Genomic DNA, 27,831 nt, shown 5'->3' with positions numbered 1-27,831 from the left:
GAAGAACCAGGTTCAAATCCCACTTACTACCATTGTGTCCTGAGCAAGACACTTAACCCTAAGTTCCTCCTGGTGGGGGACTGTCCCTGTAACTACTGATTTTAAGTCTCTCAGGATAAGGGCGTCTGATAAATGCTGTAAATGATAAATGACACTGCTCCTCTTGTTAAAAGCAGAGGACACATTTCGTTGTGTTTCACAATGACTTCACTTTCTTGTGCAGATGTGTAGTTGCTGGTAATTACATCTGTTGTACACTAGGAGGCAGTCTTGGACGGACTTCGTGTAGTAAAACCTGTTGAGTAAACCTTGCACTTTCCCCCCCGTACGTGGTGAGGTTTAGGGGTACGTGGTCTCGACACGACCCGTGTCACCGCGGTTCAGTATTATTATTATTATGATTATTATTCTGAGACCAGGTCGGTGCGCCTGGGCGTGGTGCTGACTGCGTGTTCCTCACACTGTTACTCACCCGACATGAGCTTCAACCAGCCGGCTTGGGGGTTTCTCGGCCAAACCCACCCCTTACCAATGTTCAAAAAAACCTCTCTGCATGTGCAATCGATGCACATGTATACGGTCTGCATATATTTGATAGATCAATAATATATGATCAATATATTAATACGACTGTGCGGCGAGAAACCACCTCATTTATTATTAATGTCTCCCGAAGGCGGCGAGAAAGGAACTTTCCCTTTCTCTCAAGTAGGAGGCAACCTCAAAAATGCCCACACAATAAAAACTGAAAGGCCAAGTGTGAAGCAAGGCGTGTGGAACGCGGAGAACAAAGCCCGGGAGGAGGGCGGGTCGTGGGCGTGGGGCAGGTTCATGTTCAGGTGCGCAGTTCCCCCGCGGGACAGGGAGATCCAGGCAGAAAATGACGCTGGAACCGTTCAGGTCCGCCACGTCCATCGGACCCGTGGTCGAGACGTCGCTGGCCCTGCCGTCCGACGCCGGAGCGAGGAGCGCGCAGCAGCGGGTCCTGGAGCAGGTCAGCACGGTCAAGAGGACCAAGTCCCGGTCCGGGTCCAGGAGCGGGTCCGGCCTCGGTTCTCCCACGAGTAAGGAAGTCAAATAACGACGATAACGCTAGATTTCATTTAATACGCGCATCATATATTCAAATGCTGCAATACAATAGTTATTTGTTGCATTCATTGTAACAATAAATAATAACAATTATTATTTAACAAATGCAGCGGCGTAGTTCGTGTGTGATTCTGACAAAATCCCCGTATAAAGAGTAACACAGCCTCCTTTCTGTGAAAATCGGGCAAGACCAGATGAAAATATTTAAACACACCAGGTTCACAGCTTTTTTTGGCTCTTCGGCCATATTAGGAGTGCGTATGTTAATCCTCGCCGCTGTGTGGACCTGGGCAGCCTGGTCCTTTGTTGAGATTCTGAAGATTCGGCAGGGTTGTGTTGACGGTCCTGCCATAAACCGGGTTGAGAGAGACAAGTACAGATAAGCAGAGGACGACCCAGTAACACAAAATAATGCAAGTTGTGCAACTAACCAACTGGGGATTAATAAAAAAAGCTGTTTTAAGTGCGATTATTTTGTAGAACTGAATTTAAAAAAGCATAGACAGTATAAAAGCATTTAAAAAGCTGTGGGTGCAAGGTTTATTATTATTATTACTTTTTTATGTGGTGAATCTGTACGCAAGTCATCCGAATCAGAACTACGATCCATTGTGATTATTTTGGCCGCTTTGTGTTCACAGGCCCACAATCTGACAGCGTGTTCTATGACTACCAGTTTGTTAAGTCCACTCCAGCTACGCCTAATGGATATGGATACTTTAAAGCAGGCAGCACTTCAAACGGACATTCAAAAATGGTACAGGTCTTTTTTTTTTTTTTTTGTATGCCTTGGGGTAAAAATGTAAACGGTGGCGTTTCCAAAGTGCATAATCATGTTGGCAGATGAGTGGTTTCACTCTCAGACGTCACCAAGCCCCCTATATTTCATGATTTTGCCTGACAACACAGCATTAGCCTGGCTTTGTTACACCACAAAATGTAATATATTACTTGTCTGTCCAAGCCAACATCTGTAACTGATGATTTTACTGTTAGACTGAGCTTGTAAAATTTCATTCTTTTCAAATGTAGTCTTCATAAACATACTGGGTCAATTGTCCATTTTTTAATTCTAGGACGAGGCTTGATCATTGACAAAGAGACTGTGTATCTTACAAGTTGTTATTAGACATCTATTATTAAAAATAATTAAAATTGTCTGTTTTAAGTGAATGCTGAAAATGTCATGCTGCCTTTCTCAGGCTGTTCAGCAAGAGCTGACCAGACAGCGATCTTATAACTCCAAAGGCACCATGTCTCAGCGGTCCATTGGCAGCACAAGTATGAGGAACGTCTTTCCCTACAGCCCAGCAGCTTTCCAGACTAAGGAAGTCGGCTACGGTACGTGCCGCAGTGTGCCAGACCTCAGCCCATTGCTGAGCACATCACAGCCGAGCAGCCAAGTCCTGCGTTCCCAGTCCAGCAAATACATACAGTGGCCAGTGGAGAGGAACGGTTACATCTCCAGTAACGGGACCAGCCAGACTGTGGTCGACGGGTCCGTTCAGAAGACGTGGAACAATCAGTCCTTTGCCAAGCGGCCGCCCTCTAGCCACTCAAACACCGACCTTAAAGTGTCTGTGGCCAAGACCAAGATTGAGCCGATGGGGTAAGCAGACCTTTAGAAACATTTCAGATCATTTTTTATGTTTATGGTCTTGATCAACTTGTGTTGTTTTGTTGTCCACTTTAGGCAGGCTACTGATGGACAGAAAACAGACATGACTGTCAAAGAAGCTATAGAGTTACTGTCCAGTTCTGATGAGAGCCGCAAGCTCTACGGAGTGTCCGTCATTCAGCACAGTACTTACACAGATGAGAAGACGAAGCAAGAGGTAAACTAGTGCTGTCTGACTTTTAACCCACAACAGAACAAAACATGTACACACACAAAATGAGTACAAATTCCAATTTGCACTTTCCCATAACAGAACAGGGATACAAATACAACACAAAAAAACAATACCAGAGACCATCTCTTAAGAATTTATTTTCTTCTATTAATCTTCTCCATTGATTTGTTTTACTTTCCCTCAAACTAGGAGCTTCCGATTTCAACCAAAAAAAATGGTTATTGTTTCCTGTGCTGCCAACAACAGCATTCTTAATATTCAGTCCATGTTTTTAAGCATACCTTCTTCAGGTAATATGCTGTAAATCCAAAAATTAATCTTCAACGCTTGTTAGATTATTATTATTTTTTATCCTCTTCCAAAAATGTTATAATCACTGGACAATCCTAGAATATATGAGTTAAAGCCCCCACTTGCCTGCATCCCTTCCAACATAAGTTTGATGTATTACTGTATTTTACAAAATTCCGCATCTTCAGTGATTTCTACTTTTAAGCATTTTCGTGGCTGATGAACACCTTAAAACACATAGGGCACCCAGTCCTACATGAAAAGTAGCTGCTAATTAGCAAAGACAAGCTGACAACTGGAAATTTAAGCCAAAATATCCTCATTGCATAGGTATTGTACTGTACACTTGAATATTAATATGTTAATATAATTTTCATCAACACCATGAATGGAAGACTGTATATTGTACATGTATATTGAGGAAAGTGCTGTATAGAATTTGTTGACCAAAACAAATATCATCCACACAAAATATAAATGCAAAATGCAATTTCATGCATTGCTAATAATATGGCAGCCGTATTCAAAGTCAAGTGCTTGTCTCTCAGGTATCCCAGCTGAAGGGAATCCCCCCGCTGGTGGCCCTGCTGGCCAGCAACAATGCCAAGATCCAGGACGCCGTGTCTGCCGCCCTCCGTAACCTGGTCTACAAAAGCCAGAACAACAAGGAGGAGGTGCAGCGGTGCGGTGGCGTGACGCAGGCCGTTCAGCTGCTGCGGGACACTGACTCAGTCGACACTCAGAAGCACCTCACGGGTACGTCTCATGAGCAGCGAGTGAGAGTAAATGAGGTCTGGCAGTGATGAGAGTGAGTACCTGGTGAATCAAATGCACCTGATCGACAAGAGAGTGTGCATGTGAGAACAGGGTGGATCATCGTATCTGTGGAACCAGAGCCAATTTGTCATAGCTTCAAAAAACTGTCACATTAAAATACACACTCGAAATATTTTCTTTTGCGTTCTTATGAGCCCTTAATTTGCTTTAGGAAGAGTTTCAAAGCAGGTAACAAGTCTAATCATAACTGATCCCGCTTGAATGGCTTATTTAGATGTATTTATTCTATTCGCGCTGATGACAATATGAATTATATTCAAAATCATGATGCAACGTTTTATCAATAGATCTCCCTGCCCGGTTTGGCGGACATGGCGCAAACATTAATTTCAGTAAAGAGTGTAAACAGATGAGCTGGCTTTGCTTAGCTGAGTCTGGACTTGTCTGTGTAGGTCTGCTGTGGAACCTGTCCTCAGCTGACAGCCTGAAGTCTGATCTGGTCAGAGGCGCCCTCCCGTTCTTCACCGAGAGTGTGATAATCCCCTATGCCAGCCCCTCAGACTCTAGCGCCAACTGCACCGTGGACCCCGAGGTCTTTTACAACTCGACGGCGTGCCTGCGGTAAGTGCCCTTTGCATTCATTCCCGGCCAATCAGCCATCATGTTAAGGTGGATATGTGGTGGAAAAGCACACTTTTCAAGGGGGTTTAGGTGAGCTGAAAACAATATCTTACGGTCTGCCGGTATTTCTTTTTTTTCTTGTCCGTTAATTAATTTATTCTATTACAGAGAGTTTGTAATTTAAGCCTTTCTCATGGCGTCTCTTGCAGGAACCTGAGTTCTTCCAAGGTGGTAAACCGACAGGCCATGCGCAACACTCGAGGACTCATCGACGCTTTAGTGAGATATATGCAGACTTGTGTGGAGGAGGATAGGCCAGACGATAAGGTGAGCAGTCAGTGATATTCCATGTTACTCATGGTTTAAGTGCTCAAATGCAATTTTACACTCCCTATGAGAAATAGATTCCAGTCACTCCTGCCCTTATGCAATCTTTTTTACTGTTGCATGATTAATTTAAGATAATGTAGTAAATTGAGTGCTTTTTGTGTAATAAAACTTATTCATGGTAAAAATTAGAAGTACGTCTGTTTTTATTCATGTTGTTACAGAAGCATAATGCATTAATTAAATGCAAAAAAAAAATTTTTTTCAGAAAAGTAGTTGTTGAGTTATTTATTTTCCAAAAGTCTTTCAAAATGCAAAGTAGCTCTTAAATCCCTATTTTTCCAATTTTTAAATCCCTTTAAATTACAAATAAAAAATGCTAACAAACTGCAAGATGCCAACATGACTCTATTATAATTCAGTCCTTGTCAATATCAATCAGACTTTTTTTTTTTATGGATTTTTTTTTTTACAGATGGCAGTAAAATGTGCATCAGATAGCAATGCCGCACAGTTGGTATGAATGTATAATGTCACTTACATCTCTCTGTTGTGTCCACTCAGTCGGCCGAGAACTGTGTGTGCATTCTACACAACCTCACCTACCAGCTTGAGACGGAAGCCCCCACCCTCTTCAGTAAGATAAATGCGCTGGCGGGCTCCTCTGCCAAAAGCACCGGCACCACGGGGCCAATTGGCTGCTTTAGCCCGCAAAGCAACAAGGTTCAGCAGGTAATGCGCCCCAAATGGTCGAACTCACATTATTGATCCTCACGCAGGCCGGAATTTTGGGGAACGCATTGCATTCAGTTCTAAATTGGTCACCGGCAGCGCGGAATTTTGGACTGAATCGAATGGAAAGTGTTTTGCATGACCATGACCTTTGTGCCAATTCTAAACGCTTAAAACGTTGCATTTCACGTTTGAATGCCAGTGAATTTTTGTGCCATGAGGACGTGAATACCTTGCGCTGTGGTTTTACCCTGGAGATTATGTAAACACGCATGTAATTAGTAAGAAATTACACGTTCCCCTCCCCGGTGAGCTGAATGGGACAGGATATGTTCTCAATTGTGGGCAAGTCGTGTTGTGACTTTTTGTTGGATTTACTTAGTTTACTTAATTTATTGATTTGTTTGTTTGTTTTTTACCCGCTCTGCCACAGACAAATTTTGATTACCTGGTAAAGGAGGACAGGAACCCCAAAGGAGCACAGTGGCTCTTCCACTCCAAAACCCTGCAGACCTACCTGGCCCTGCTGAAGGAGAGTTCGAATGAGGCCATGCTGGAGGCCTGCTGCGGGGCCATGCAGAACCTCACCGTCAAACCTGGACCTGTAAGATCACCTGGTTTTGAAATCCACTCGAGGGAGAGGGAAATAGATCAGTCTGCCTGTGATACCATCCAACAATTCTTCTTAAAAAGTGCTTTTATTGCACAAACCAATGCCAGGGAATACATCGTTTATCAGACGCCCTTTATCCGTCGTTACAGGGACAGGCCCCCTCGAGACACTCAGGGTTAAATATCTTTAAACCTGGTACTACCACCCAAAAACCTTTAAATGGTCATTTGGCGAGTTGTCGAAGGCTGACTGCGCTGTTTTTTGGGGGGTTTTTTGCATGGTTTTAAGCAGCCCTTTTCAGGTTCATTTTTCATAGTTTTCATGCACGCAGGTCTCCACCGTGATAAGTCAGACCATCATACAGAAGCTGAGCGGCCTCAAGCTGATCAGTGATCAGGTGAAATCCACCATGCCCAACCTGCAGCGCAGCGCCGTGGCCCTGTTGGGTAACCTGTCCAAGACCCCCCAGCTCCAGAGCACCATGGGTGAGTGTGCACACCCCGAAAAAGCCAGGCAGCCATTCTGAGGGATTCCAAAATGTTGAGAACTCAACATGTAACACAGAGATCTTTTGTATGCTTTACTTCGTTCGTTAAAGATTTCTATGAATTGTGTGAAACGCGCAGACCTTGTCCTGGTTTACACCTCGATGTAAACAGTCTGGGACTGGATCTGGCGCCATCACTGTTTATCTTTTTTTGAAAGGCCTTGTTGTCGTTAAGCTCTGAAACTGGTCTGATGTTGCTGGCAAGAGGTCGGTTTCATTGAAAGCAGATGCTGCCCCCGCCTGCAGCTACATTTCCTGATCTTACCTGTTTTTAAGGGGCCAAGTGTCATGTCAAAATACCATTCGGTTTAAGCACTTAGTTCTTTGTGGGTTCATATTGCATCTTTCCTTATGGCATATAGGGTCTGGTCATTTTTTAAATAACGTGAAACGTAACCAAAGCTTTCGAGCTTAAGGCATTAACACCATAGTGAAATCATATTATTTCTTTATTTATGAACTATTGAAAAAAAAAAAACAAAGTGATTTTCACCAAATTTTATGTCCTGCTGTAATGGTGGCCAAACATTGCGAGGAATTAGGACGCTTATGCGAGATGTCACGAGACAGGGGTTTATTACATAAAACACACAACAGTGGATAATACATCACTTAACATCGACCTGATGAAGAACAGACACAAACGGGGCAGATTTATACAATCATACCCAGTTGAAAACAATCAGGAATCAAACACGAAACTCCGTTCCAAACTGCGGACCCAAGATTATCCCCGTCCTGCAGGGTGATTTATGAAAAAATCTAAGACCAGATCATATGATACCTGCATTTGATTGCTTATGCATGTTTGTAGCCACTTATAACAGAGTTGTGACCACATTTCTGTTTGTCTTCTGAAGCCCGTGAGGCTCTTCCTGAACTCACCCGTTTCATCAGCGCCGGCATGCCGAATGTTGGCAAAGAACTGTCAGAGAACGACGAGTCCATGGCGACGGCATGCCACGCGGCTCACACCTTGCTGATGGCAGAGCACGATGTGGGGAAGAAGCTGGTCAACAACACCTTTGTCAACTCTTTGAATGACATGAGCCACAACGGGTGAGTAGACATGTGGTTTTATTGCACCTCTGCATTTCGGACGACCGAGCGTGAGTAAAAACCGGTAACATGTTCCCGCCTGCCTCCCCCGACCAGGAGCTTCCCTATGGCCAGCAAAGCAGCAGCAGTTCTCCTTTACAGTTTGTGGTCTGAAAAGGATTTCCAGAGTGTCCTCAAAAAGGTATCTACCTCTTGTAGTCTAAGTACATTTTATTCTTATAGGCCGCTTATTGCTTATTGATCAGTCCGGTTTCCTGGACGATGAGCACTTCTTGTGCTTTCCCACAGGAAAAGCCATCAACACATTCTGTAAGGCATGAGTCACACGGCTATTGTTCCTGTGCGTGTGTGTCTGTGTACACTGATGAATACCCTGAATAGGGATTAGGACAGAGACTGTCAGGGCGTGGTAAGGTGTGTTGTTTTGGCTGCCAGCTGAAGGCACCACGCCTACATTAAACACCCATGAGGAAGGGAGAGTCCGTGCAGCTGTGTTGTGTGTTGGTGGGGGGTGCTAATATGTGTGTTTATGGGGCAAGATGGATGGGGTGTTTGAAGCAGACTGTGTCCAGAGAGGTCAGCACTGGAATCTGGTGGTGCAGGTTTACCATTCGCATAATTATCCACCACAAGATGACTTTGTGGTAAAAATCATCAAAATACGAAAGGCTGTATAACCTCAATATTATATATGTCTCATATATAATATTGATATTTATCCATGTTTATTTAGCAAAATGTTTTGATTGAAATATAAAAAAAAAGATATATATGAATGTTTTTCTGGAGAGTACATTGAGATTCTCAAGAATACAAAACACACTTGATGTTTGTCATATATCTTATCAGAAAAAAGAATCAGAATCAGAAAACTTTATTAATCCCAAAGGAAATTGCTTTTCATTTTCCATAATCACTGAATGTATAGATGTATACAGACTGTTTTTACAGATGGGACTGCTTCATGGATACAGTAGATCAGGTCGTTAAGACCTGATCTTGTCCTTTGCAGATGGAATCATGAGATAAAGCTTCTTTTTTTTAATAGTGATTTGAATATTTTAGCTTTCAGGCTTATGCTCTCAATAATATTTTTTGTTTAGTATTGAGGGTAATGTTCTGGCTGCAAAATTGTCATGTCTACGATTTTTTTTTAAATTTCATAAGAGATTCAGTTACAAACCTTTTGCATTTGAATTGTTGACAGTTATTTGACATTCATGACTGTATTTGAACTTATTAAAACTTGTTATACTTTGAGATTATTTCTTAGGTTTTTAGTTTGTACATTATATATGTGGTTTCATTATGAAGTGGTGATATTCTACAGCTAATGAAAAAGCTTAAAAGGGTCAGCTTGTAAGGGTCATGTTGTAAAGGAACATTTTTTTAATATGTATTTATTTATCTATCGGTTTGTTTGTTTATTTATTTGTCGGTTTATTTATTTATTTATTTGTGCCTCTTTTCACAGAATGGGATGAATAAGAGTTTCTTTGTGAATGAAATCACTACAGCAGCACACAAATCATCTCTGGTGATTGATTAAGGCAATCTGACGAGAAGTGACGGGTGGAGTCATCGCTCCAGGAAATTCTGGCATGCTTGTTTGTTTTTTTTTTTTTTTCATTTTTTTATTTGTACTTGTAGGTGGTTGAAGTGCGTAGTTCTTGTAACTTGCTCTGGATCTGGCAACATTTGCTTCTCTTGTGGCAGTTTGTAAATTAACAAAAACATTTCAGTTATTTAAGAATTTCTTAAGATGTGTAAGATGTTTTGTTGTTAAAAGGGTGCATGTTGCTAATTATAATTATGTTCTTAATGTTTTTCAGAAAAAAAGAATTAATAATGGGGGAATATAATGTAAATGGGATGGTTGTTGTACTAGATACTGATAAAGCCAGATAAATAAAGTTTTAATTCAACAGCAGTGAAAAGTGTGATAACATGTGATAAAATCGTTTCCTACTCAACTGTGGTGGTAATTAAAAAATGATGACTAGTCATGAGACGAGTAGCCACTGCCTTATAGATCTGATAGCTCAGTTTCTTAAGAAGCTAGTGGTTTCTAGTTCTCACACTGAGTGCTTCTTTTTATAATCGTTTTATAACCAAAACATATCTAGTTTGATTATATGGTTATGTAAATGAAAACTAGGCATGGCTTGATTTGACTTTTCTTGAACTATTTTCAATACTCTCATCAGCTGTTATATAGATCTGTATTTCAGTTCTTTAAAAATAAACAAATAAATAAATAAATTATTTTGAATTTGGTCTTAATGGAAAAAGCGGTTCTGAAATTCCCTGCATGATTTTTGTATTTTGATTTTAAGTACTTTAATTGCACTTCATATGATGTTGGGCAGGGCAATAATTAATAATGGGGTTTTTTGAAGACAGGCATAATGGAATAATGGGACCTTAGCAACAGCATTAATCAAATAAATATCTGAGTGTCAAGATGACAAAACCAGTTTAGCCTGGGCTTTTCATTCCCAGCCATGCTAGTTTACTGTATTTCTTACGGTAGCCTTTAAAGGAATACAGCTAAAGCTTCATTAATAATTTACCAGATAATTTAAGGATGCAGTTTACCATCTGTAGCTACAAAGCCTATTTCAGTTCAGCTGTGCATCTCTGTATTTACTTCCATGTACCACCTGATTTGTATGTAGAGTGAGAAAAAACTATTCAATCATATGAGTACAGTGAGATGAACTGACTGGCAACATGAGAAATCATCTATAATGTATAATGATATATAAAATGAAGAAGCACATTATGTAGCATATAGTTTTTTTTGGCTAGGCAAAATGATTAGAACAATGGAGTCTTTCAGACACTAGTAAAGAGAATTACGACCTGACATGAAGTGATAACACCTTTGAAGGTGGGGCCATTGGTGTCTGTTTCATGCAAGGTTATAAATCCTTATTGGTCTCTTCAAAGCAAAGAAATATTATGGTTCCAATATTACAGTTTATATGTAGATCCAGTTGCTATGGCAATATGTATCTAAAGTGAATATCAAAGTGCTAAAACATGTCTTTTCCAAAATAAATAAAGTGTTACTACTACAAAATCTAAAATATTGACTAGTAAGTTCATATGTATTTATATATATTTTTTGTATTTAAGAAAATCAGAGGATGGCCGGTAGTATAGTGTAGTTCAGGCAGTCGTGGCCTTGCGGGTAAGGAAGTGGACTCGAATGGAAGGTTGTGGGTTCGAATTCCGAACAGCCAAGGTGCCAAGGAAGTCTCCCTGAGCAAGATACCGTCCACACACACTTCTCCTTTCATAACTGCCCACTGCTCAGAAATGGGTTGCTGTATCACACTTAATAATGTTAATTAGCTAACATTAATCATCAATTACTATCTATCTAGTTCATTTACTTATTTAATAAAACGATTTAATATAAGACCAAGACATCTATGCACACCTTGTATTTTAAATTAATTTATTGTGGAAACATGTTATATTGTTCTATGCAGCTGTACAATTTTAAAAAATATTTAGAAATGTTCTGGAGAATAATTGTTCACCCCTTTCAGAACCAGAGAGGATTGTTGTCGTGTCTCACGTTCTTCAGCGCATTTCTACTTCCTCAAACCTCGCTTGCTCCTGGGCCCTTTAGAGCTGAGGAGAGAGAAGATGGTGACTCAACGTGACACACATTTCCTTTCATGTCTGGTAGACGCCTGAGACTCAGATAGTAACGTATGACTAAGTAAAACCTCTCATCTCAGCCTCTCAGACAGGTTCATGCCAGAATCGTGTTTTTTATGCCCTCAGACAGGCAGTTAGAAATTTTAAACGGGTTTTCCATGCATATGTCTAATTTATCATCCTTCTTAGGTTACGCCTTTGCTTTATTTGCACCGCCTCTGACGAAAGGGAAGCATTTCCTGTTCTTCACACCAAAGGACCACCTGGCCTGTGAGAACAGCATGGGTCCCTGTACCTGTCTTATCCTCCGGTGACAGCTGGGCACGGCACTCCCCACCGGCAACGCTCCTCCTGACACGCCCTAATCAGCCTAGCCTGGTGGAGTCGTGCCAGGGTGCTAAGGCCATGTCTCTAAGCCCCTGGCATTTTCAGACAGCTTCTGGGAGATAACTTTGCAGGAGCCTTTTGAATGTCTGAGCCACCGGGCCAAATCATCAGTAATCTTAAACATCTCTCTTTTTTTTTATATATGTAATAACTAAATACAGCCATCTAGATCAAGTTCCATAGCATACCAATAAAATGACCTTAGAAAATAGGAATGATTGTTCAATCGTATGAGGTCATGTTTGTTCACAAAGTACAACGTGTGCAAGACAAAGACTGTCACCATACAGGCATGGAAAGGCTTGTATTCCGAGATTCATTACAACGCTGTGAATCACACCAGATGCCCAGATGGCACAGATGACTATTAAGAATAGTGGAGAAAGTCGATGCGAATGTAATGGAAATGGTCCAAAAAGAAAGTTTGAGTACAGTGAGCGGCCAGTAGAGGAAGATCTCTGGAAGTAGAAGCACATGTTATGGATACAGTTGGGAGAGAGGGGTCATTATGTGATGGGCTGCTGTATTATTATAAGCGCTGACTTCACTAAGGGCTTTGGAGTGGAGCAGCTGTCGTGCTGCTATTGTCCCCCTCCATCTTGTGTGCATGGTCTCCTTTACTTTACTGTTGCCCTGTGCTATACTCTTATTTAAACCTAAGCCTTTGTTTCCTTGATCCCAAGGGGTTGGGTTTAAAGCCTCGGCTTTTCTGAAGGTCGTGTGACATGACAGCTGTCAGTGCAGCAACTTGAGCTCTGGAGAGCATGCAATGTGGGTCCTGTTCTGAAACGGCACGTTCGCCTAGCCATGGTTCTGGAGTTGGGCGGGGTCAAGAATCCAGGGAGAATCAACATGTCCCAAAACTAGTTGAGAACCACCCTGAGGTTCCGCAACTGAGATGTCACAACATATCACTAGATGTTCCACATCGTCACTACTCAGCAATGCTCACCTTTTCTGGTGGTCACTCACTCGGTTCCGCAGAACGGTAACCTGTGTGTAAAGGAAGTGCGGCAAAAAATGTAAATGGCATTTTGCACATCATGTCATGGCATACTGTTTTGGAACAAATTCAGCTTTCCATCCAAAGTCCTGCCAAGTCGCCGATGGGTGTGGCAGGTGTTATGAGAGATTGTGCAATTCTCTGACCTGAAAGTTTCATGTGAAAGTTTGTTAACTCCTTTGTATCGGATTTATGCTGGTATTACTTTCAGGAACCGACGTGGTATTTTCAAGCTCAAATGCAATTTTTTTGTACATATTTTCCCCAACATTTCCAAATAAACTACTCCTGGGGTAGAACAGATTCTGTAAAGAACAGACCACTGACTACAACCCTTCCTTCCATCCATCCATCAATTGTCTGTTACTGAATAGGAAGACATTTTTAGGAGCAAGTGTAGCTGTTGTGTGAACCATTATGATTTGAGCATTTGGTTAAAACGCCTGAAATAACAATTATTGCATAGCTTGAGAATAACCACTGATCATAGAATTGCAATTAAATAAAAACAAGTGAACAACTGTGGCAGTATCTTGGTGCAAGCTGCAGACTCTAGTGAAACTGACTGATGTCGGCTGTTAGGGCTGGGTTGCCAGATGTTGTCATAGGAACAAGCAAACGGGGTTGTGAGTAGGAGTGGTGAAGAAAAAAAAAAACCACTAACACTAACGATTTATTTTTAATAATGAGAGTCATGTATAAAGCACTACAAACTGACCATCTAAACCTGACAACCCACCCCAAAACAACCAGGATAAATGGCACTCTGCTTTGCACTGATATACTGAACTTGATGGAACTGTTGTAATTAATTAGAACACATCATGTTAGAAGTTGTAAAATAAGGACCTATTTGAATCTGGAGTTCTCTCCTTTCCACAAATATCTGGCGAGCAGATTTTCTCACAACAGCACAATGAGTCCTTTACTATGTTCATTTTGTTGCCGTATGAAATATTTACGAGCCAAGAAGCAACAATGGGTGTGATTGTATTCAGGTTTTACCTCATACTTTTGCCGTCTGTGTTTATACTGAAGTTCAAATCTCTCTTCTTCAAGCTGGTACATCCACTGCCAGAGCTCCTTGGCTTTATCCCTGCATTGACATGATCATCATCAGTATCATCATCAGACTTGTCTAATCACATGTTCCAAATTCAGAAGCAGAATCTGTAATGCTGAAAGTTTGACCTCTCACCTCAGCTTCTCCTCGTTCAGGCTGTCCACATTCAGCTCTTTGCGGCGATCGCTGAGAATCTTGCGCTTCTTCTCTCTTTCCGTCTGCTTCCTTGCACCTCCCCGTCTCTCGGACTGCCATAGCATTCAGAGAAAACTAATTATTATCTGCTATCATGCTTTATGGCCATTATAATGAATGTATGGTTATTTACCATCTGCATGTATCCTGTGATATGCAAGTTACTGAGAACCTTCTTCTTTTTAGCATCATCGTCTGCCTTTTTCTTGGCTTCTTCCTCCTCCTTCCGTGCTTTCTCTGCCTAAATAAGAGTCAACAGCCCTCCAAAGTATTCTACTTGAAAGATATCTAATCATGACATGTTGCATGATGCTCACTGCTTGTTTGTTTTGACGCTCCTTTTCCTTCTCTGCACGGATCCTTAGCTGTTCTGCGCGTTCAGATCTGCGTTTTTCCTGCCAGGAGCATTAATACTTAGTTCAGCAGTACAGGTCTCTCTACACATGAACATTAACAAGTGAACTTGAACACATGAATTTTCTAGAGCTCACAATCCGGCTGGTGAGATTAATGAGTTCCTCCTCTTCCCTCTTCCTGTTCTCAAAGTGTGCTTCAATCAATGACTGGAGCTCTGTGAGGTCCTTCTCCATGCGCTTTCGATGAATGTCCTATGTAATAGTGCATGTTTGAAATTTAAATTACATTTAGATTACATTTAATATGGTCATCATGTGTTCATTTGATCTGTAAACTAACATCAAAATCCACTTTCTCTCCATCGGGAATTTTGGGAGGTCCTAAGCCAGGCGTGAATGTAGCTCTGTGATGAAAAGGAAATGACTTAGAAAACCAGTGAATGTCAAACCATGTCATTTGTTTTTCTAAATGGTATATGGTTGTTCTAAGGCTTGACTTACTTTGGTTTTGGTTTAGTTTCCTCTGTTTCCCCCAAAAATAAGCAGGAACAGAAGACATTTAGATGTGTTTCTACATTCTGAAAGTAACATTTTTAGCTAATAACCAATTTTAGTTTTAGGAGCACTGTTTTCAAAGCGGCACTAAGAGCAGCTCGACACACTAAGTGTGGGACTTGCTCCCAACTGTTCAAAGATAATTAAATAGATAAAGGGAGAAAGGAACCGTGTTGATGCTCATGGGTTTAAATGACCCTGAATGAGGAAGAGGCAGAGTGAGAGTGATCAACTCATAAGTTTCATTAAGGATTGTATTCAGGGTGGCAACATTAATTGCACACAATCAAAGAGATAACTTTACTAATTGTATCTATTTGTGGAAATCCTTGCACTTGCAAACAAGCCCCACCCTTAGTAACAGTTTGAGAATAGTGCCCTATAATAGTGTAATTTAATATGTGCCGTTTTTTTATTATTACAAGTTTAGGTGATAATGGCTATGCCTTGTATGTAATTAATTACCTGGCGATTTAAATAAATTTAAAGCATGTTTTAGCCATGGATTTTCTGTGTGCAGTTTGAAACCATTGTATATTACCTTCTTCTCCATGCCCCGCCACAGCATCTAGAAATAGGGATCAAGGATCAGAAAACCAGGCTCAATAAACAAAGACCTAAATGGTATATGGTGAGAGAGTTATAGTGCCCGGAGAGACCCTCGGAGTCCATCCTAATCCCTGGCAGAGACAGACATGTCTACAGAGAGCACCTTTAAACCTCTGTTTTAGCCAGTGTCAGCTTCAAATCAAACATGTTGATTCTTTGAATGACCCATTTTCCCCTTGGGTTGCACATGCTTGTAAGAGTATTTTTCCCACATCAAAAACTAATAGTGTGCTTTGTCCATCCATGCTGCAATTTTAAATTCATATTTTAACCTATAGTTCCTGAGTCTTATAAATCAATCAGACAGACAACCCTTAATGCAATAATTGATTGAAAATGACTGCAAAAAGAAGAAGAACTGGAAAAGCAGGACTGTGACAAGAAAAGACATGGACATCCATCAATCCAGGCATCCAGGCAAATCATTATACCAAATGCACCACGCCCTCTGAGTAAAAAAATGAAAAAAGATCACAGCAAATCCCCTGCCTGTCCTTTGTTATGGGTGAAAAGTTCTTTCTTGATCTATGATTAACATTAAACTCGAAAAATGTCAGGCATGTTGTAACCCGATGTGACATGATTTCTACTGTGTTTACATCAGAATATATGTTGATGTTGGAGGCTTCTTTACAGAGAAAAAAATTAAACCTGGCATGGTGCTACAAGGTTAAAAAATGATTTTCATATATTCAGCCGCGCTGCATCCTGCACATCTACCTCCTACACCCCTTCACGTGTTCTCACCTGAAGTCCATAACATGCAATATCCACACATTTAAAATGCATAAAGATGCAAGTGTCTTTCAAATGCCATGCATGCATCTGTGTTGATACATGCTGAAGCATGCAACCATATCATTACAAGTTCTGCATTTTTACAATGTGGTGTTCCTAACACTTGTAAACAAGGATCTTAACATGGTAATTGCATGATATTATAAATACCAAATGACTTCTGTTGAGGTCTTCAACATTAAATGTTTATTGACTTTCAAATAAAAAAAGCTGTAATTAGTTCAATGGGACTGAAGTAAACTCATTGACAACAAGTGGGAGGTAACCTGACCTGCCCTCTGAAAGAGATGAAGTGTAGCTTTGTAGTTTGATAGTCCCTCCCAGACCTGGCAGCTCATAGCTCCTGCCTTCCAAAAACAGAGCAGCGATTGTGCTCAGCCCAGTGCTAAACAGATCAAGGCTGCAGTGTAGCCTCATATCCCCAGGTGTATTTGCCGGAATGGGAAGTGGGTCACATGCAGAGGGATAAAGCCTACCCCGTGAGTCTGTCCCAGGCCTTCATTAAAACAAGTAAATATGTACATACATGTGAGTGAAATGGGTACAATGACAACCCCACAACACCATCAAGGTGCCTCTTGATTACTTCCGGGGTGTTCTGATCTTGTGAGTTCATTGTAAAAATGGCTAACCTGCTTGACGCAGAGATTCCTTGTACATATATGCTGCTATCGTAGTTAATGCATTAGAGAGCTGGTTTGTGTCAGCTGAATGATAAACCTGCAACTGCAATTTTATGTGTAAACATAGTGGTTTTCTTTCATATGATTGTATAACTGTAAAGACTTGAAAATAATCAAATCCTGGGATCAAATGAAATGGTTGTAGTAGCAAAAAAAATACATATATATTTACTTTACTTTATTTAGCAGACGCTTTTATCCAAAGCGACTTACAATAGGAAGACACCAGCAATTCTCGTTCGATTTCTATAGAATATCGAGTTTACAAACTAAGAGCCCTGATAAGGCTTAGACTTGTCATTGAAGAGCATGCTTGGGGATTGTTGGGTGCTAGACTAAGAAAAATTGTAATGTATTTATACATTTTGTATTTGTTTATTCAATGTGTACGCATGTGCTTGTGTAAGTGTTAGATTTGTCTGTAATATTTTTGGAATAAGAGGGTTTTCACCTTCTTCTTAAAAGTGGTGATAGTCTCGGCTAGTCGTGTGGAGGAGGGCAGGTTGTTCCACCAGCCAGGGACAACAACGGAGAACAGACATGATTGGAATCGGAGACCCCGATTCCATGAGTGTTAATTTCATACCACTGCTGTCATATGGAATGTAGCATGAAAACCAGTCCATTAGTCCAAGCTGAAATCCATTCCTGATTATTTTATAAACAGAAATCCTCTGTCATGCTCATGCTTTGACACAATTACTTACGTTCTTTTTCTCTGGAAAGTGAAAAAAAAATGATCTGTCAGTCTACGTCTAGACAAACAGACAGAAACACATTTAAAGTGTCACACATATTGGATACATCGTTTTTTAGATAGACACTTACTCATAATCCACATCCTCTGTGTCAGACATTTCTCTCTTTAAAAATGCATAATGTAATAAAAATAATTGAATAAGAAGAACACATAGCAATAAATAAATATAAATTGGAACATTTTTTTCGCAGCAATGAATTTCAATTGTCATATTTTTCATTCAACATGCTTACCGAGATGAGTAGGGGAACTGAATGATGGATCTCTGGTCCTGGAATCCAGGGGCTTATAAATGTTCACAGTGGTCACATGTGATCAGGGGTGGGCAGATACCACATATCATTTGTTCACATCCAGTACAATGGGTGATGAGCCATCAGGTCTTCTACACTTTCTATTTTTACTCTGCTGTCTCTGCTGTGTATTGTCTGACATGTACATCCAATTGAGGGCTTAATAGAATCAACCACTTTTAAGGGTAATTTGTGCTCAGATCGTTCTGAAAGTGTCAGATCATTCTGACACTTTACATTCATAGCCTCTTGTAGTGGATCTAAATAATGAATGAAGGGGTGGGGTTTCAACAAAGTGCCTGTAGACATCTTCACAGTTGACCCCTAACATATATGTGTGAAAAGGAAACCATGGAAGGAACTGTTCATGGCAGCATATCGTTCAGTTTTCCAATTTCTTAAGATAATGCTGTTGTCTAAGGTTGATTCTACAATTTATTTTTACATATTGTACAAGTACAATTCATCAATACGTTTTCAAGTGTTGTAAAGGTGTCGTTTCATGTCCTGCTCATGGTATTTCTTGTATTCATTTTTGCATGTTATATTTGAAACAATGGAAACAGACATAAGCATACCAGTTCCAATGCCTCACCAATGACAATGACATCAGACATACACTAATTCTGAAACAATTTGGAATGATATTTGATAAAATATGCCAGAGCATTTGTTATATTAATTCCTAGGACTTTTGTCCCTCCAATCAAAATGTCAAATTGGAGAATTCTCGACATGATGACTTGTCAGTTTTATTTGTGACTTAATATCAGCTTTTTATAATTTTTGACAGGATTCAATATGTTGTTCCACCTGTTCCCATTTTCCACATTAGAATGAAAATGTGTTCTTAAAAAAACAAATACAGAACAGTGCAATAATGTGGCTCCAGTTCATCTATTGTTCTCACCATCAAGATTATGTCAGCAATGCTCTTCTTCACCATGCCAAATCTTTTTATACTCCAGGCGTACTCTATACATGACCTGGCCCTGTATCTATAGTCTAATGGGGTTTTGTTATTCAGCACATACCTTGCAAGGATCAGATATCTAATCCACTCAAAGCTTTTTCCACGTACCCATCCTGCTACAAATATCCACTGAGATCTTACCATTGCTGTGGTTTTTCTGACACAACAAAAGCAGCGATTTTGTTTATTTCATTAAAGTAAAAAACTTTTTGTCTTTTTGTTTTGTTTTAGTTTTGGTTTGAAATGAATGGAGTGGGACTGATCATTTGTAATGATGCTGCCACCTACCTGCATATTACTGCAATTACAAATTTAATTGTAGGATTAGTGTAGTAACACAGAGATTATCTTAATTTTATAAATAAAAAAAAAAGCAATTTTCTAGTGTTCATACACATTACAGAATTACAAGTAAAAGTTGTGTTTTTCTTCCAATGCAGTCGTGAGTTTTCACACACATCCTGTTCTGACGCAAGACTGAAATTTAATTACCCAATGTTTTTCTTTCTTAAGATCATAAATTAATATGTCAACAAGTCCAAAACATGCAGAGGCTAAAGTTAGCATAGGTATAAATCTTAATGAAAATGAGGCAGGTCATGAAAGATCTGTCAAACTTTTATTCAGGACGCCTGAATACCATCTCAATTGTGTAGCGTCAAGAAAGGTAATACAAACATGTACAATACTAACACACGATGTGCTGTCCTTAGTTACGCATGATGTGTCTACCGAAAGCCTGCTCTTTTTATTAGTCAATTTTGGTAATTAAAATACACAATGTATAATTTAACACATTTAATACCTTGTCAATGTATACTTTAACACATTTAATACCTTGATAAGGTCCAACAAGGAACAAAGACAAAACAGCTTTTTCAAAATGCAACATGACCTACATAAACATTCTACACTGTAAAAATAATAAAACAGCAGAAAAGAATAGTTAACAATAACTACATGTTTCTAATGAACTGGGACCATACAAGGGCTGCACGATATTGGGAAAATATGCAATATTGTTGTTGAATATTGCGATAACGATTCCCTAGAGAAATGCTTTTAAAATTATTATTATTAGCTATTTTTTTAAAAATCATGTATATATGTTATGATCATACTAAAATATACAGGTAATATATATTCATCTGATCTAATTAAATCTAATTCAAGCTAAAAAGAAACTATATGTCAAGGAAGTTGCAAATATTTAGACTTCAAAACATTATGAATTACTTAAAAACCTCAGCAGATATTCTTATTTCTGGTTTGCTGTTACCATAGACCTGTGAATTGCTTTCAAAGATGACTTTTTATTTACATGTAACCATACACTCATCAATAGTGTCTAAAAACAAGAGCATCTTTTAAACAAAATATTTCCTTGCCTTTCTATATATAAAAATATTATTAAACAAAAATGAAATAAGAAAATACTATTAAACAAAGTGTACAGACCTTAAATAAATTGGTATGTAGTGAAAACACTAACATATTGTCAACGTCCACATAAATAAAAATGAATATTAACATGTAAACATTACATGGCCCGGTCTAGCCAATAGCATTAGATCACCTACTTGGGAGGTGGGTATATAGATAGTAAGGGCCCATCTGATTGGTCAAATTTGGACACACAAATGAGTTGGGACCAGCATGCCTTGCGGGTGAGATACGCGCCGACGGGAAGGGCGTGCCCGGGGACTGCAAATAGTTAACCATGTTACAGGTAAATGTGTTCTGTTGGGGTTCAGGATGTTTGTGTTATGTAGTGTGGGCAAGGGGAGAAACTTTACACCGGGAAGTCGAGGTGTAGGGCTGGAGGAGAAGAAGAGACGCCTCCCTGTTGTGTGGAGTAGGTATTGGCTGTTCGCCAATTCACATTGTTCACATTTCATAATTTGCTAGCCTGATAATTGGCTAGTCTGTACTTTTGGCACCAAAAACAATTAGCCTGAATAAATACAGACTGTTACGTTACATTACACTTGTATGCAAAACAACAGCAAAAACCTATCATTTTATTATTCATTTTATCATCTACTCGTAAATTTCAAATTATAACTCGCCTCAAGAGTCTGGTAAGTAATTGCTCCAATGTTCTCAGGCACGTTTTTACATCATCCACAGAATTACATTTATGACATTTATCACATTTATTAGCCTTTCTTATCCTTTCTTATAATTGTGAAAATGCATCAGACTGCATAATTTAAACAACAACATAAAAGTTTTTTATTCTGTTGCAGTAGTTGCTGGTGTTTCAAACAGCATGCAGCAGTGGTTGTAGGTAGCATTTCCATTTTCAGCATTTATCAGACATCCAATCAGTAGTTACAGGGAGAGTCCCCCCGGATATACTCAGGGTTAAGTGTCTTGCTCAAAGACACAATCGTAGTTAGTGGGGTTTGAACCTGTGACTTTGTGGTCTTCTGGTTCATATGAGAGTGTGTTGCCCCAATCAATTACCAATTGGAAAAACAGGAAATTCAACCATGATGTCACAGCTGCATAGGATTTGTCTTTGTAACAGATTTATTCCATAAAACAAATTATATCACTGTACATATTTGGATATTATTAATTAAATAAATTCAACCTAATAAAAGCAGTTTAACTACTAACAGTTGACATTAGGAATTCACTAAGAAATGTTCTTTGAGCACTGATCTTCAGAGGGAGAAGGTCACATCAAACACAATTTTCTTAAACATAAACTCAAAATGTGTAAATAAAAAGTGCTACACAAGATTCCTTTTAAGGAACATAACTATCTTAACTATCCTAAGCAATTCATGCTGATAGCTCTCTTTACTGTGCTTAAAACAGTGAAAATAGCTGGTCTACAAGATCATAACTATCATAAGAAGGTTTTGTCAGCAAGGTTACCAAGAGATGAAGTGAAAGTGGAGTGATTGTCATTGTGAAACACTGCAGCACAGCACATCCTCTGCTTTTAACCATCACCCTTGGTGAGCAGTGAGCAGCCATGACAGGCACCCGGGGAGCAGTGTGTGGGGACGGTGCTTTGCTCAGTGGCACCGCCGTGGCACCCCAGTGGCACCTTGGCGGATCGGGATTCAAACCAGCAACTTTCTGATTATGGGGCTGCTGCCTTAACCGCTAGGTCACCACTCCATTCATTTAAAACACTGATGTCACACACATGCAGTATGAAATACAGAACTATATAAATAAAAGTGTATTGACATTGACCTTTTAATTTCATATACATTTAAATATAATAAAAAGACACTGCAGGAAAAAAGACAATTTTGTGTTGTAGATTTGCAACTATTGTCCTCCTTTTTCCACTGTTTTTGTCATTTTTGTGATTTCTCATTAAATGAACAAGCACCAAATACTTGATGGATTTTCACTGGGCAGCATCAAACATCTTTTTACGGCCCTCCATACCAGACATGGCCTCAACATTTTTCCTCCAGTCGCTGACCTCCACTGTCTTTTCCTGCAAAAAAAAACAAAGTCAGTCAGTAGACTGATTTATACATAAAAAGATTACATTTCAACCCTGAGTGAATGCTGTAGCATGTAGGATTTATTGTGATGTAACACAATTTGTAGCATATAACACAATACAGTATTGAAACGTATGGTTACAATTCATTTATGCGCAAAGAGAAGGATTGGCTCCTTGTTTGTGGATGTCGTTGTGTTGCACTTCTAAACTAGTCCAGCATGGACAAACCAAGCAGAATATTTAGCATTTTTTTTTCTAGCAGTGACTAGAAGCTGCTGCTGGGACCTGAAACACCTGGTTGTAATACACACCTGTAAAGATGTGAGGGACGGGTGTTCAGTTGGTTAAAATAGGCATTCTGGGTGTTGCAAGGGTGGTTGGTAAGGTTGTAAAAGTTTAAAAAATACATGCATCTGCATGTGAACACATGAAACGTGTTTGACATTCCAGGGACTTGTCCAAATTACTGTTATAAACTTATGGCCTCTTGGTCAGTCTGGATTTTTTTTTTTACTTCAGACTGTCCTCTGGGACTAGGTTGAGAATTGCTGACAGCAGGAACCATCATTTGAAGTGTCAACAGCAAAACTCACCTTTTCAGTGTCCTCCTTCTTAACTGATTTGAGATTTGCCCTCAGATCCATTGACACCTTGTGCTTAGACCCCAGGAGGGAGCGCAGAATGGCGTCTGCGGAGACCCTCACTCTCCGCAGTGTAGGTCGTTTAAATTTGCCTCTTAGGTCCAGCACCTTTATGTTCAAATCTTTAATCTGTGGAGAAAAAAAAAACAAGTAAGATTTTTTACAAACGAGACTGGTGCTTCTTAAAAATGTCCTGCACAAGCATAGCAGACCTCTCTAGTGTTGTGCATGACTTTGGATTCAATGTCGTATCGTTCCTCATCAACCACGTCGATCTTGGCATGCAACTCTTGACAGAGCTCCTACCAGGAGACAAACAGATTAGCAGCCTACGTGGAAAGAATAATGTCCTCAGTGCAAGTCTGTAAAAGGTTTTCATGGTTTAAAATAAGACATAATAAAACATTATTGCCTCATTAAGTGGCTTCCAATGAGAGCCCCCATATTAAATTGCCTGATCCTACAAGAGCATGATCTTACTTGTAGATCAGAAAAGGACATGCCACTTGTCTGCAATGGAGGAGCCTTCTCAGCCAGATACTTTTGTTTCTCGTCTTCCTTATCCAGAACCTCCTGCTCCAGCTCTTCCTTTGCTTTGGCCACCATCAAGCTCTGCATAGTCCAGTGTTCATAATAAGTGTCTATTTTTGTCCATGCACATTTCCCATTTAAAGGAACCATTTGAATTAGTTACTATTTACTAAAACTATTTTAGTTTTAGCAAATTGCCCAGATTACAGAACTCACCTTCAGCATGAGCTTCCGGGAAGCAGAGATTTTGGATTTTTTCTGGCAAAAGGGAGAATATGAGTGATGAAATCCATATTGTTTCTTTTGATTGGTGTAGTTTCATATTTATTTAAATCATATCTTACCTCTGGCCTGATGAAATAAATGAAAAGAAGAATAACAGAAGTTGGTTATCAAATAATGGCCGGAGCATCTTTCCATTTTATAAGAAACTAGTGTAACTAGCAACTAGCAGAAATAGGATCCACTCACGGATGCTCAGGCATTTTGATGATCTTGATTCGACCTGCATGGCCAAAATAAAACAGTTTGTTTTTGTGATCAGCGGTGAAGACCCCTTGTTATGGTATGCCATCAATTTCAAAGGTGCCTAGCATTTCGATTTTCATCCATCCCATTCCCAATCAAGAAAGCACTTACATGTCATGGCGAGAAATTACATCTGTTTACATTACATTTTACATCATATACAAAAATGGAATCGTGTTTAGAACATTACATAATTTATGAAGATTTCACAAAAAAAGATTATGGATCAGGTCAGAGCTGAGTTTACTTCATCACTGTAAACATTGTGGAACTCAGAGATTAAGTGAGCATAAATAAACCCCTCAATGGCTTAATCTTTTGTTTACGGTCATCTTAGATTCCAGAGGTCATCGCTACCACATCCAGCACTACCCTGGTGGTGACCGTGATCTAAAGCCCTATTCCCCAAAAAGGGAAGTGTTGGCAGACACAAAGAGGCACAGAATGATGCAGGCATGTCAAGCATTCCAGACAGATAACAATCCCAGCTTTCTCCTGCATGCTTCCATCAGACTCAACTCCACAAATAGACCCTGGCTTCTAAGAGCAGATATTTACTGGAATCTAATGGGAAATGCCAACTGGATTAATAATTCAGAATCAAATGTTTTTCTTACATAGAAAATCTCGAAATGTCAATTTGGCTTAGTATATTCTAGGAATTGTGTTACAATTCAGTTATAACTAATTTATAACTAATTTCAGTATAATTTCAGTGGTAGCTAGCTAGCTAGATGTTTTTGTTTTAATGAAATAAGTTTTATTCTTTAGAACCCTTTACAGTATGAAACACTAACCAATTGAACAACGTATAAAAGGTAAAATGGTATTTAGACATATAACTGCCGCATAAAAAACAAACATTCACTATTTTGTAATTCATTTATTAATTTAATATTAGTCTATTAATACATCCAACTGTTTTGTTTAGATATTCTAAAGTTATGAGCTACAACGTGAACTAGCTTACCTTTCCCTGTTGGTGGAAGGAGGTGATGGAGACAATAATGATGCTTGAAGGAGAGCTCTCAGGCTATATAACCTCCCTCTCTTCCTTTCCTCACTGGAAGATATTAATAGTCCAGCAACCACATGCTGGGCAGCAGGAGTGGCTTTCTTATCCATCACTTGTGGTTCTGAACTTTCCACTGATGCTGGCGGGTCATGACCACTGTGCCACACTTTCAACATGCCATTTGCTGGCTATGCAGATGGCCAACTAGGGCTGAACACCCATCCATTTAATCTCCAGTGGGCAAAGTCCAGGCAGTGGCCTGCTGTGGGGAGAAGGAATCTCTCTCTGTTTATTTTGAGCTGATGCTTCAAACTGAGTGCAGCCGGGATAAATTAAACTCTATGCCGGAATACTTGTTAGAATGATGATAACATGATTCTTTATTCTGTGGCATTCTGTATACCAATGTTGGCCAGAGCAGGGTGTACTAAAACTTAGGGAAAAGACCAAGACCGTTTTTACTTATTTCTCAGATGATGGGGTTTTCTTTCATAAAATAAATAAATAAACAAACATTTATAAGATGAAAATGGTTAAAATAAGTGATTACAATAATTATAACAACTAACCAAGCAAGTTTGTTCCCACTAATAAACAATGTAATAATAACACTTTAAGGTAAGGGTTAGGTTTAGGGTTGGGTTTAACAGTCAGAACAGGACAGCAGTGGTTCTCAGTCCTCCCCTTTGCTTGATGAGATTTGGTAGATCTGATGATCTACACAGCAGCTCATTATAGTGAAAAAACAAATAATGGACACAGAATGGATGTCATAGAATCAGAAAGGCCATTGGCCGTAATGTGTACCAGCTTTAGCAGCTTGTGTGGTGAAGTTTAATGAGCAGGATTGTCATTTTTGGTGCAGTATAAACCCCAATCAAGGCATCATTAAATCTTTCATTATACTTTATTCAGTGGCATTTGTTTGAAAAAGCAAAAGATTGGCAGAGCCAGTCAGCTGATCGAAATATTACACTAATGGGCACCTTTCAGGAAGGTGCTTCAACACGTTAACAGCCTAAAGGCTGTGACAGCACCCATCTCCCCTCTTGTGTGTGAACACCGTCGTTTCTGTGCTGTCAGTATGTGCTGTCAGTATGTGCTTTGCTGGGCTGGCATGAGGGCCACATCTTCACCCTCTCACTGGCTGGGTCCTCTGGCCGATCTCGGGAGAATAATGGCCCCAGTAAATGACTGTGTGCCTGTGGACCCAGCAGAAAAAAGGGCCTTCCCGACTTGATTAATATATTAACTGCAGACAATACTAATCTATCTGAGAGACGATGACAGGAACCTCCACTCAGTGCTGGCTCAGACCAAGCTGCTAAACTTAGGCTATTTTTTCAGCTGCCACTGTCACTCATAACCCTTTAGTGTGTCCGTATCAGGAAAATATTAATATGGCAAGTTGATTTGTGTCTTCTTCATAAGGAGTGGAAACCATTGTTTTGGTTTCTTGAATTGACATCCCATAACCATTCAGCCATCCAACCTATTAATATCAAAAAGTTCTTCCATCTTTATCAGTGTGGTTTTCAAGAAGCCTTGAGAGATATAGTAAATATAAACCAAGTTCTTTGCAAAATGCATTTATTTCACATTTTTGTATGATTTGCTTTCCTTTGTCACTGCATGGAGTTTACCCGTCATCCCTTGTGTGTTGGACTCTCAAGTTTCTGCAAAACGTAAGGCATGTGTTTTGAGTCTCTTTACCACTCCTAGTGCCAGCCGAGCTTAGATCTTAGATGCTGTGCCATCTGGATGGTGCTGGTAATGGAGGCCAGGCAGCACACCTGTCTCACAACTCTGGCAAGGCTTTTTATGAGTCTGCATTAAGACTCTTGACCTTTGATCATTTGAAGGCAATAAAACAGGCCTGGTGTTATCGCAGTATTAAGGTTTGAATGTTGGCCAGCCCTCCTACTATACAATTTCTTTCGTCTCCACATACAGTTGTGTACAGTTGTGTATATACAGTGGGTTGCAAAAGTATTCGGCCCATTTGAACTTTTCCACATTTTGTCACCTTACAGCCACAAACATGAATCTATTTTATTGGAATTCCATGTGAAAGACCAATACAAAGTGGTGTACACTTAAGAAGTGGAACGAAAATCATACATGATTTTAACATTTTTTACAAATAAATAACTGAAAAGTGTAATTAGTCAGCCCCCTTTGGTCTGAATGCAGTCAGTTTCCCATAGACATTGCCTAATGAGTGCTAATGACTAAATAGAGTGCAGCTGTGTGCTTTTCAACTTTGCTTCAACAGAATTATTAAAAAAATAAACTCATGAAACAGGCCTCATGAAAAAAAATGTTTGGAATCATGTATGTTTTTTTTCCACTTCTCAAATGTACACCACTTTG

At 39.6% G+C, this 27,831-nt stretch overlaps 3 protein-coding genes across 3 annotated transcripts; 1 reads left to right on the top strand and 2 right to left on the bottom strand.

The window, feature by feature from the left end:
* Positions 1-746: 746 nt before the first annotated feature.
* Positions 747-10,203, top strand: pkp1b (plakophilin 1b). Its single transcript, XM_028999481.1, has 13 exons — positions 747-1,064; positions 1,734-1,849; positions 2,295-2,701; positions 2,786-2,927; positions 3,785-3,992; positions 4,466-4,634; positions 4,844-4,961; positions 5,526-5,693; positions 6,127-6,297; positions 6,638-6,791; positions 7,714-7,912; positions 8,009-8,093; positions 9,387-10,203. The coding sequence occupies exons 1-13, from the start codon at positions 881-883 to the stop codon at positions 9,459-9,461; spliced, it is 2,196 nt and encodes a 731-aa protein (XP_028855314.1). The 5' UTR covers positions 747-880; the 3' UTR covers positions 9,462-10,203.
* A 1,161-nt stretch (positions 10,204-11,364) lies between these two features.
* Positions 11,365-18,264, bottom strand: LOC114800456 (troponin T, cardiac muscle isoforms-like). Its single transcript, XM_028997849.1, has 13 exons — positions 18,230-18,264; positions 18,065-18,099; positions 17,944-17,954; positions 15,688-15,714; positions 15,093-15,114; positions 14,932-14,995; positions 14,727-14,843; positions 14,553-14,630; positions 14,369-14,476; positions 14,176-14,288; positions 13,983-14,073; positions 12,927-12,967; positions 11,365-11,557 (listed from the first exon to the last, which is right to left on the bottom strand). Exons 2-13 carry the CDS (start codon positions 18,091-18,093, stop codon positions 11,518-11,520), a joined length of 741 nt encoding a protein of 246 aa, XP_028853682.1. The 5' UTR covers positions 18,094-18,099; positions 18,230-18,264; the 3' UTR covers positions 11,365-11,517.
* Positions 18,265-22,346: 4,082 nt separating this feature from the next.
* tnni1b (troponin I type 1b (skeletal, slow)) lies at positions 22,347-25,449 on the bottom strand. The gene is made up of 8 exons (XM_028997850.1): positions 25,414-25,449; positions 24,387-24,420; positions 24,260-24,266; positions 24,132-24,173; positions 23,865-23,996; positions 23,597-23,686; positions 23,337-23,513; positions 22,347-22,731 (listed from the first exon to the last, which is right to left on the bottom strand). Exons 2-8 carry the CDS (start codon positions 24,398-24,400, stop codon positions 22,639-22,641), a joined length of 555 nt encoding a protein of 184 aa, XP_028853683.1. The 5' UTR covers positions 24,401-24,420; positions 25,414-25,449; the 3' UTR covers positions 22,347-22,638.
* Positions 25,450-27,831: the final 2,382 nt, after the last annotated feature.

Source organism: Denticeps clupeoides, chromosome 12 (assembly GCF_900700375.1).
Source record: "Denticeps clupeoides chromosome 12, fDenClu1.1, whole genome shotgun sequence".
Classification (NCBI taxonomy): domain Eukaryota; kingdom Metazoa; phylum Chordata; class Actinopteri; order Clupeiformes; family Denticipitidae; genus Denticeps; species Denticeps clupeoides.
This window is presented reverse-complemented; position numbering and strand designations above follow the sequence as displayed.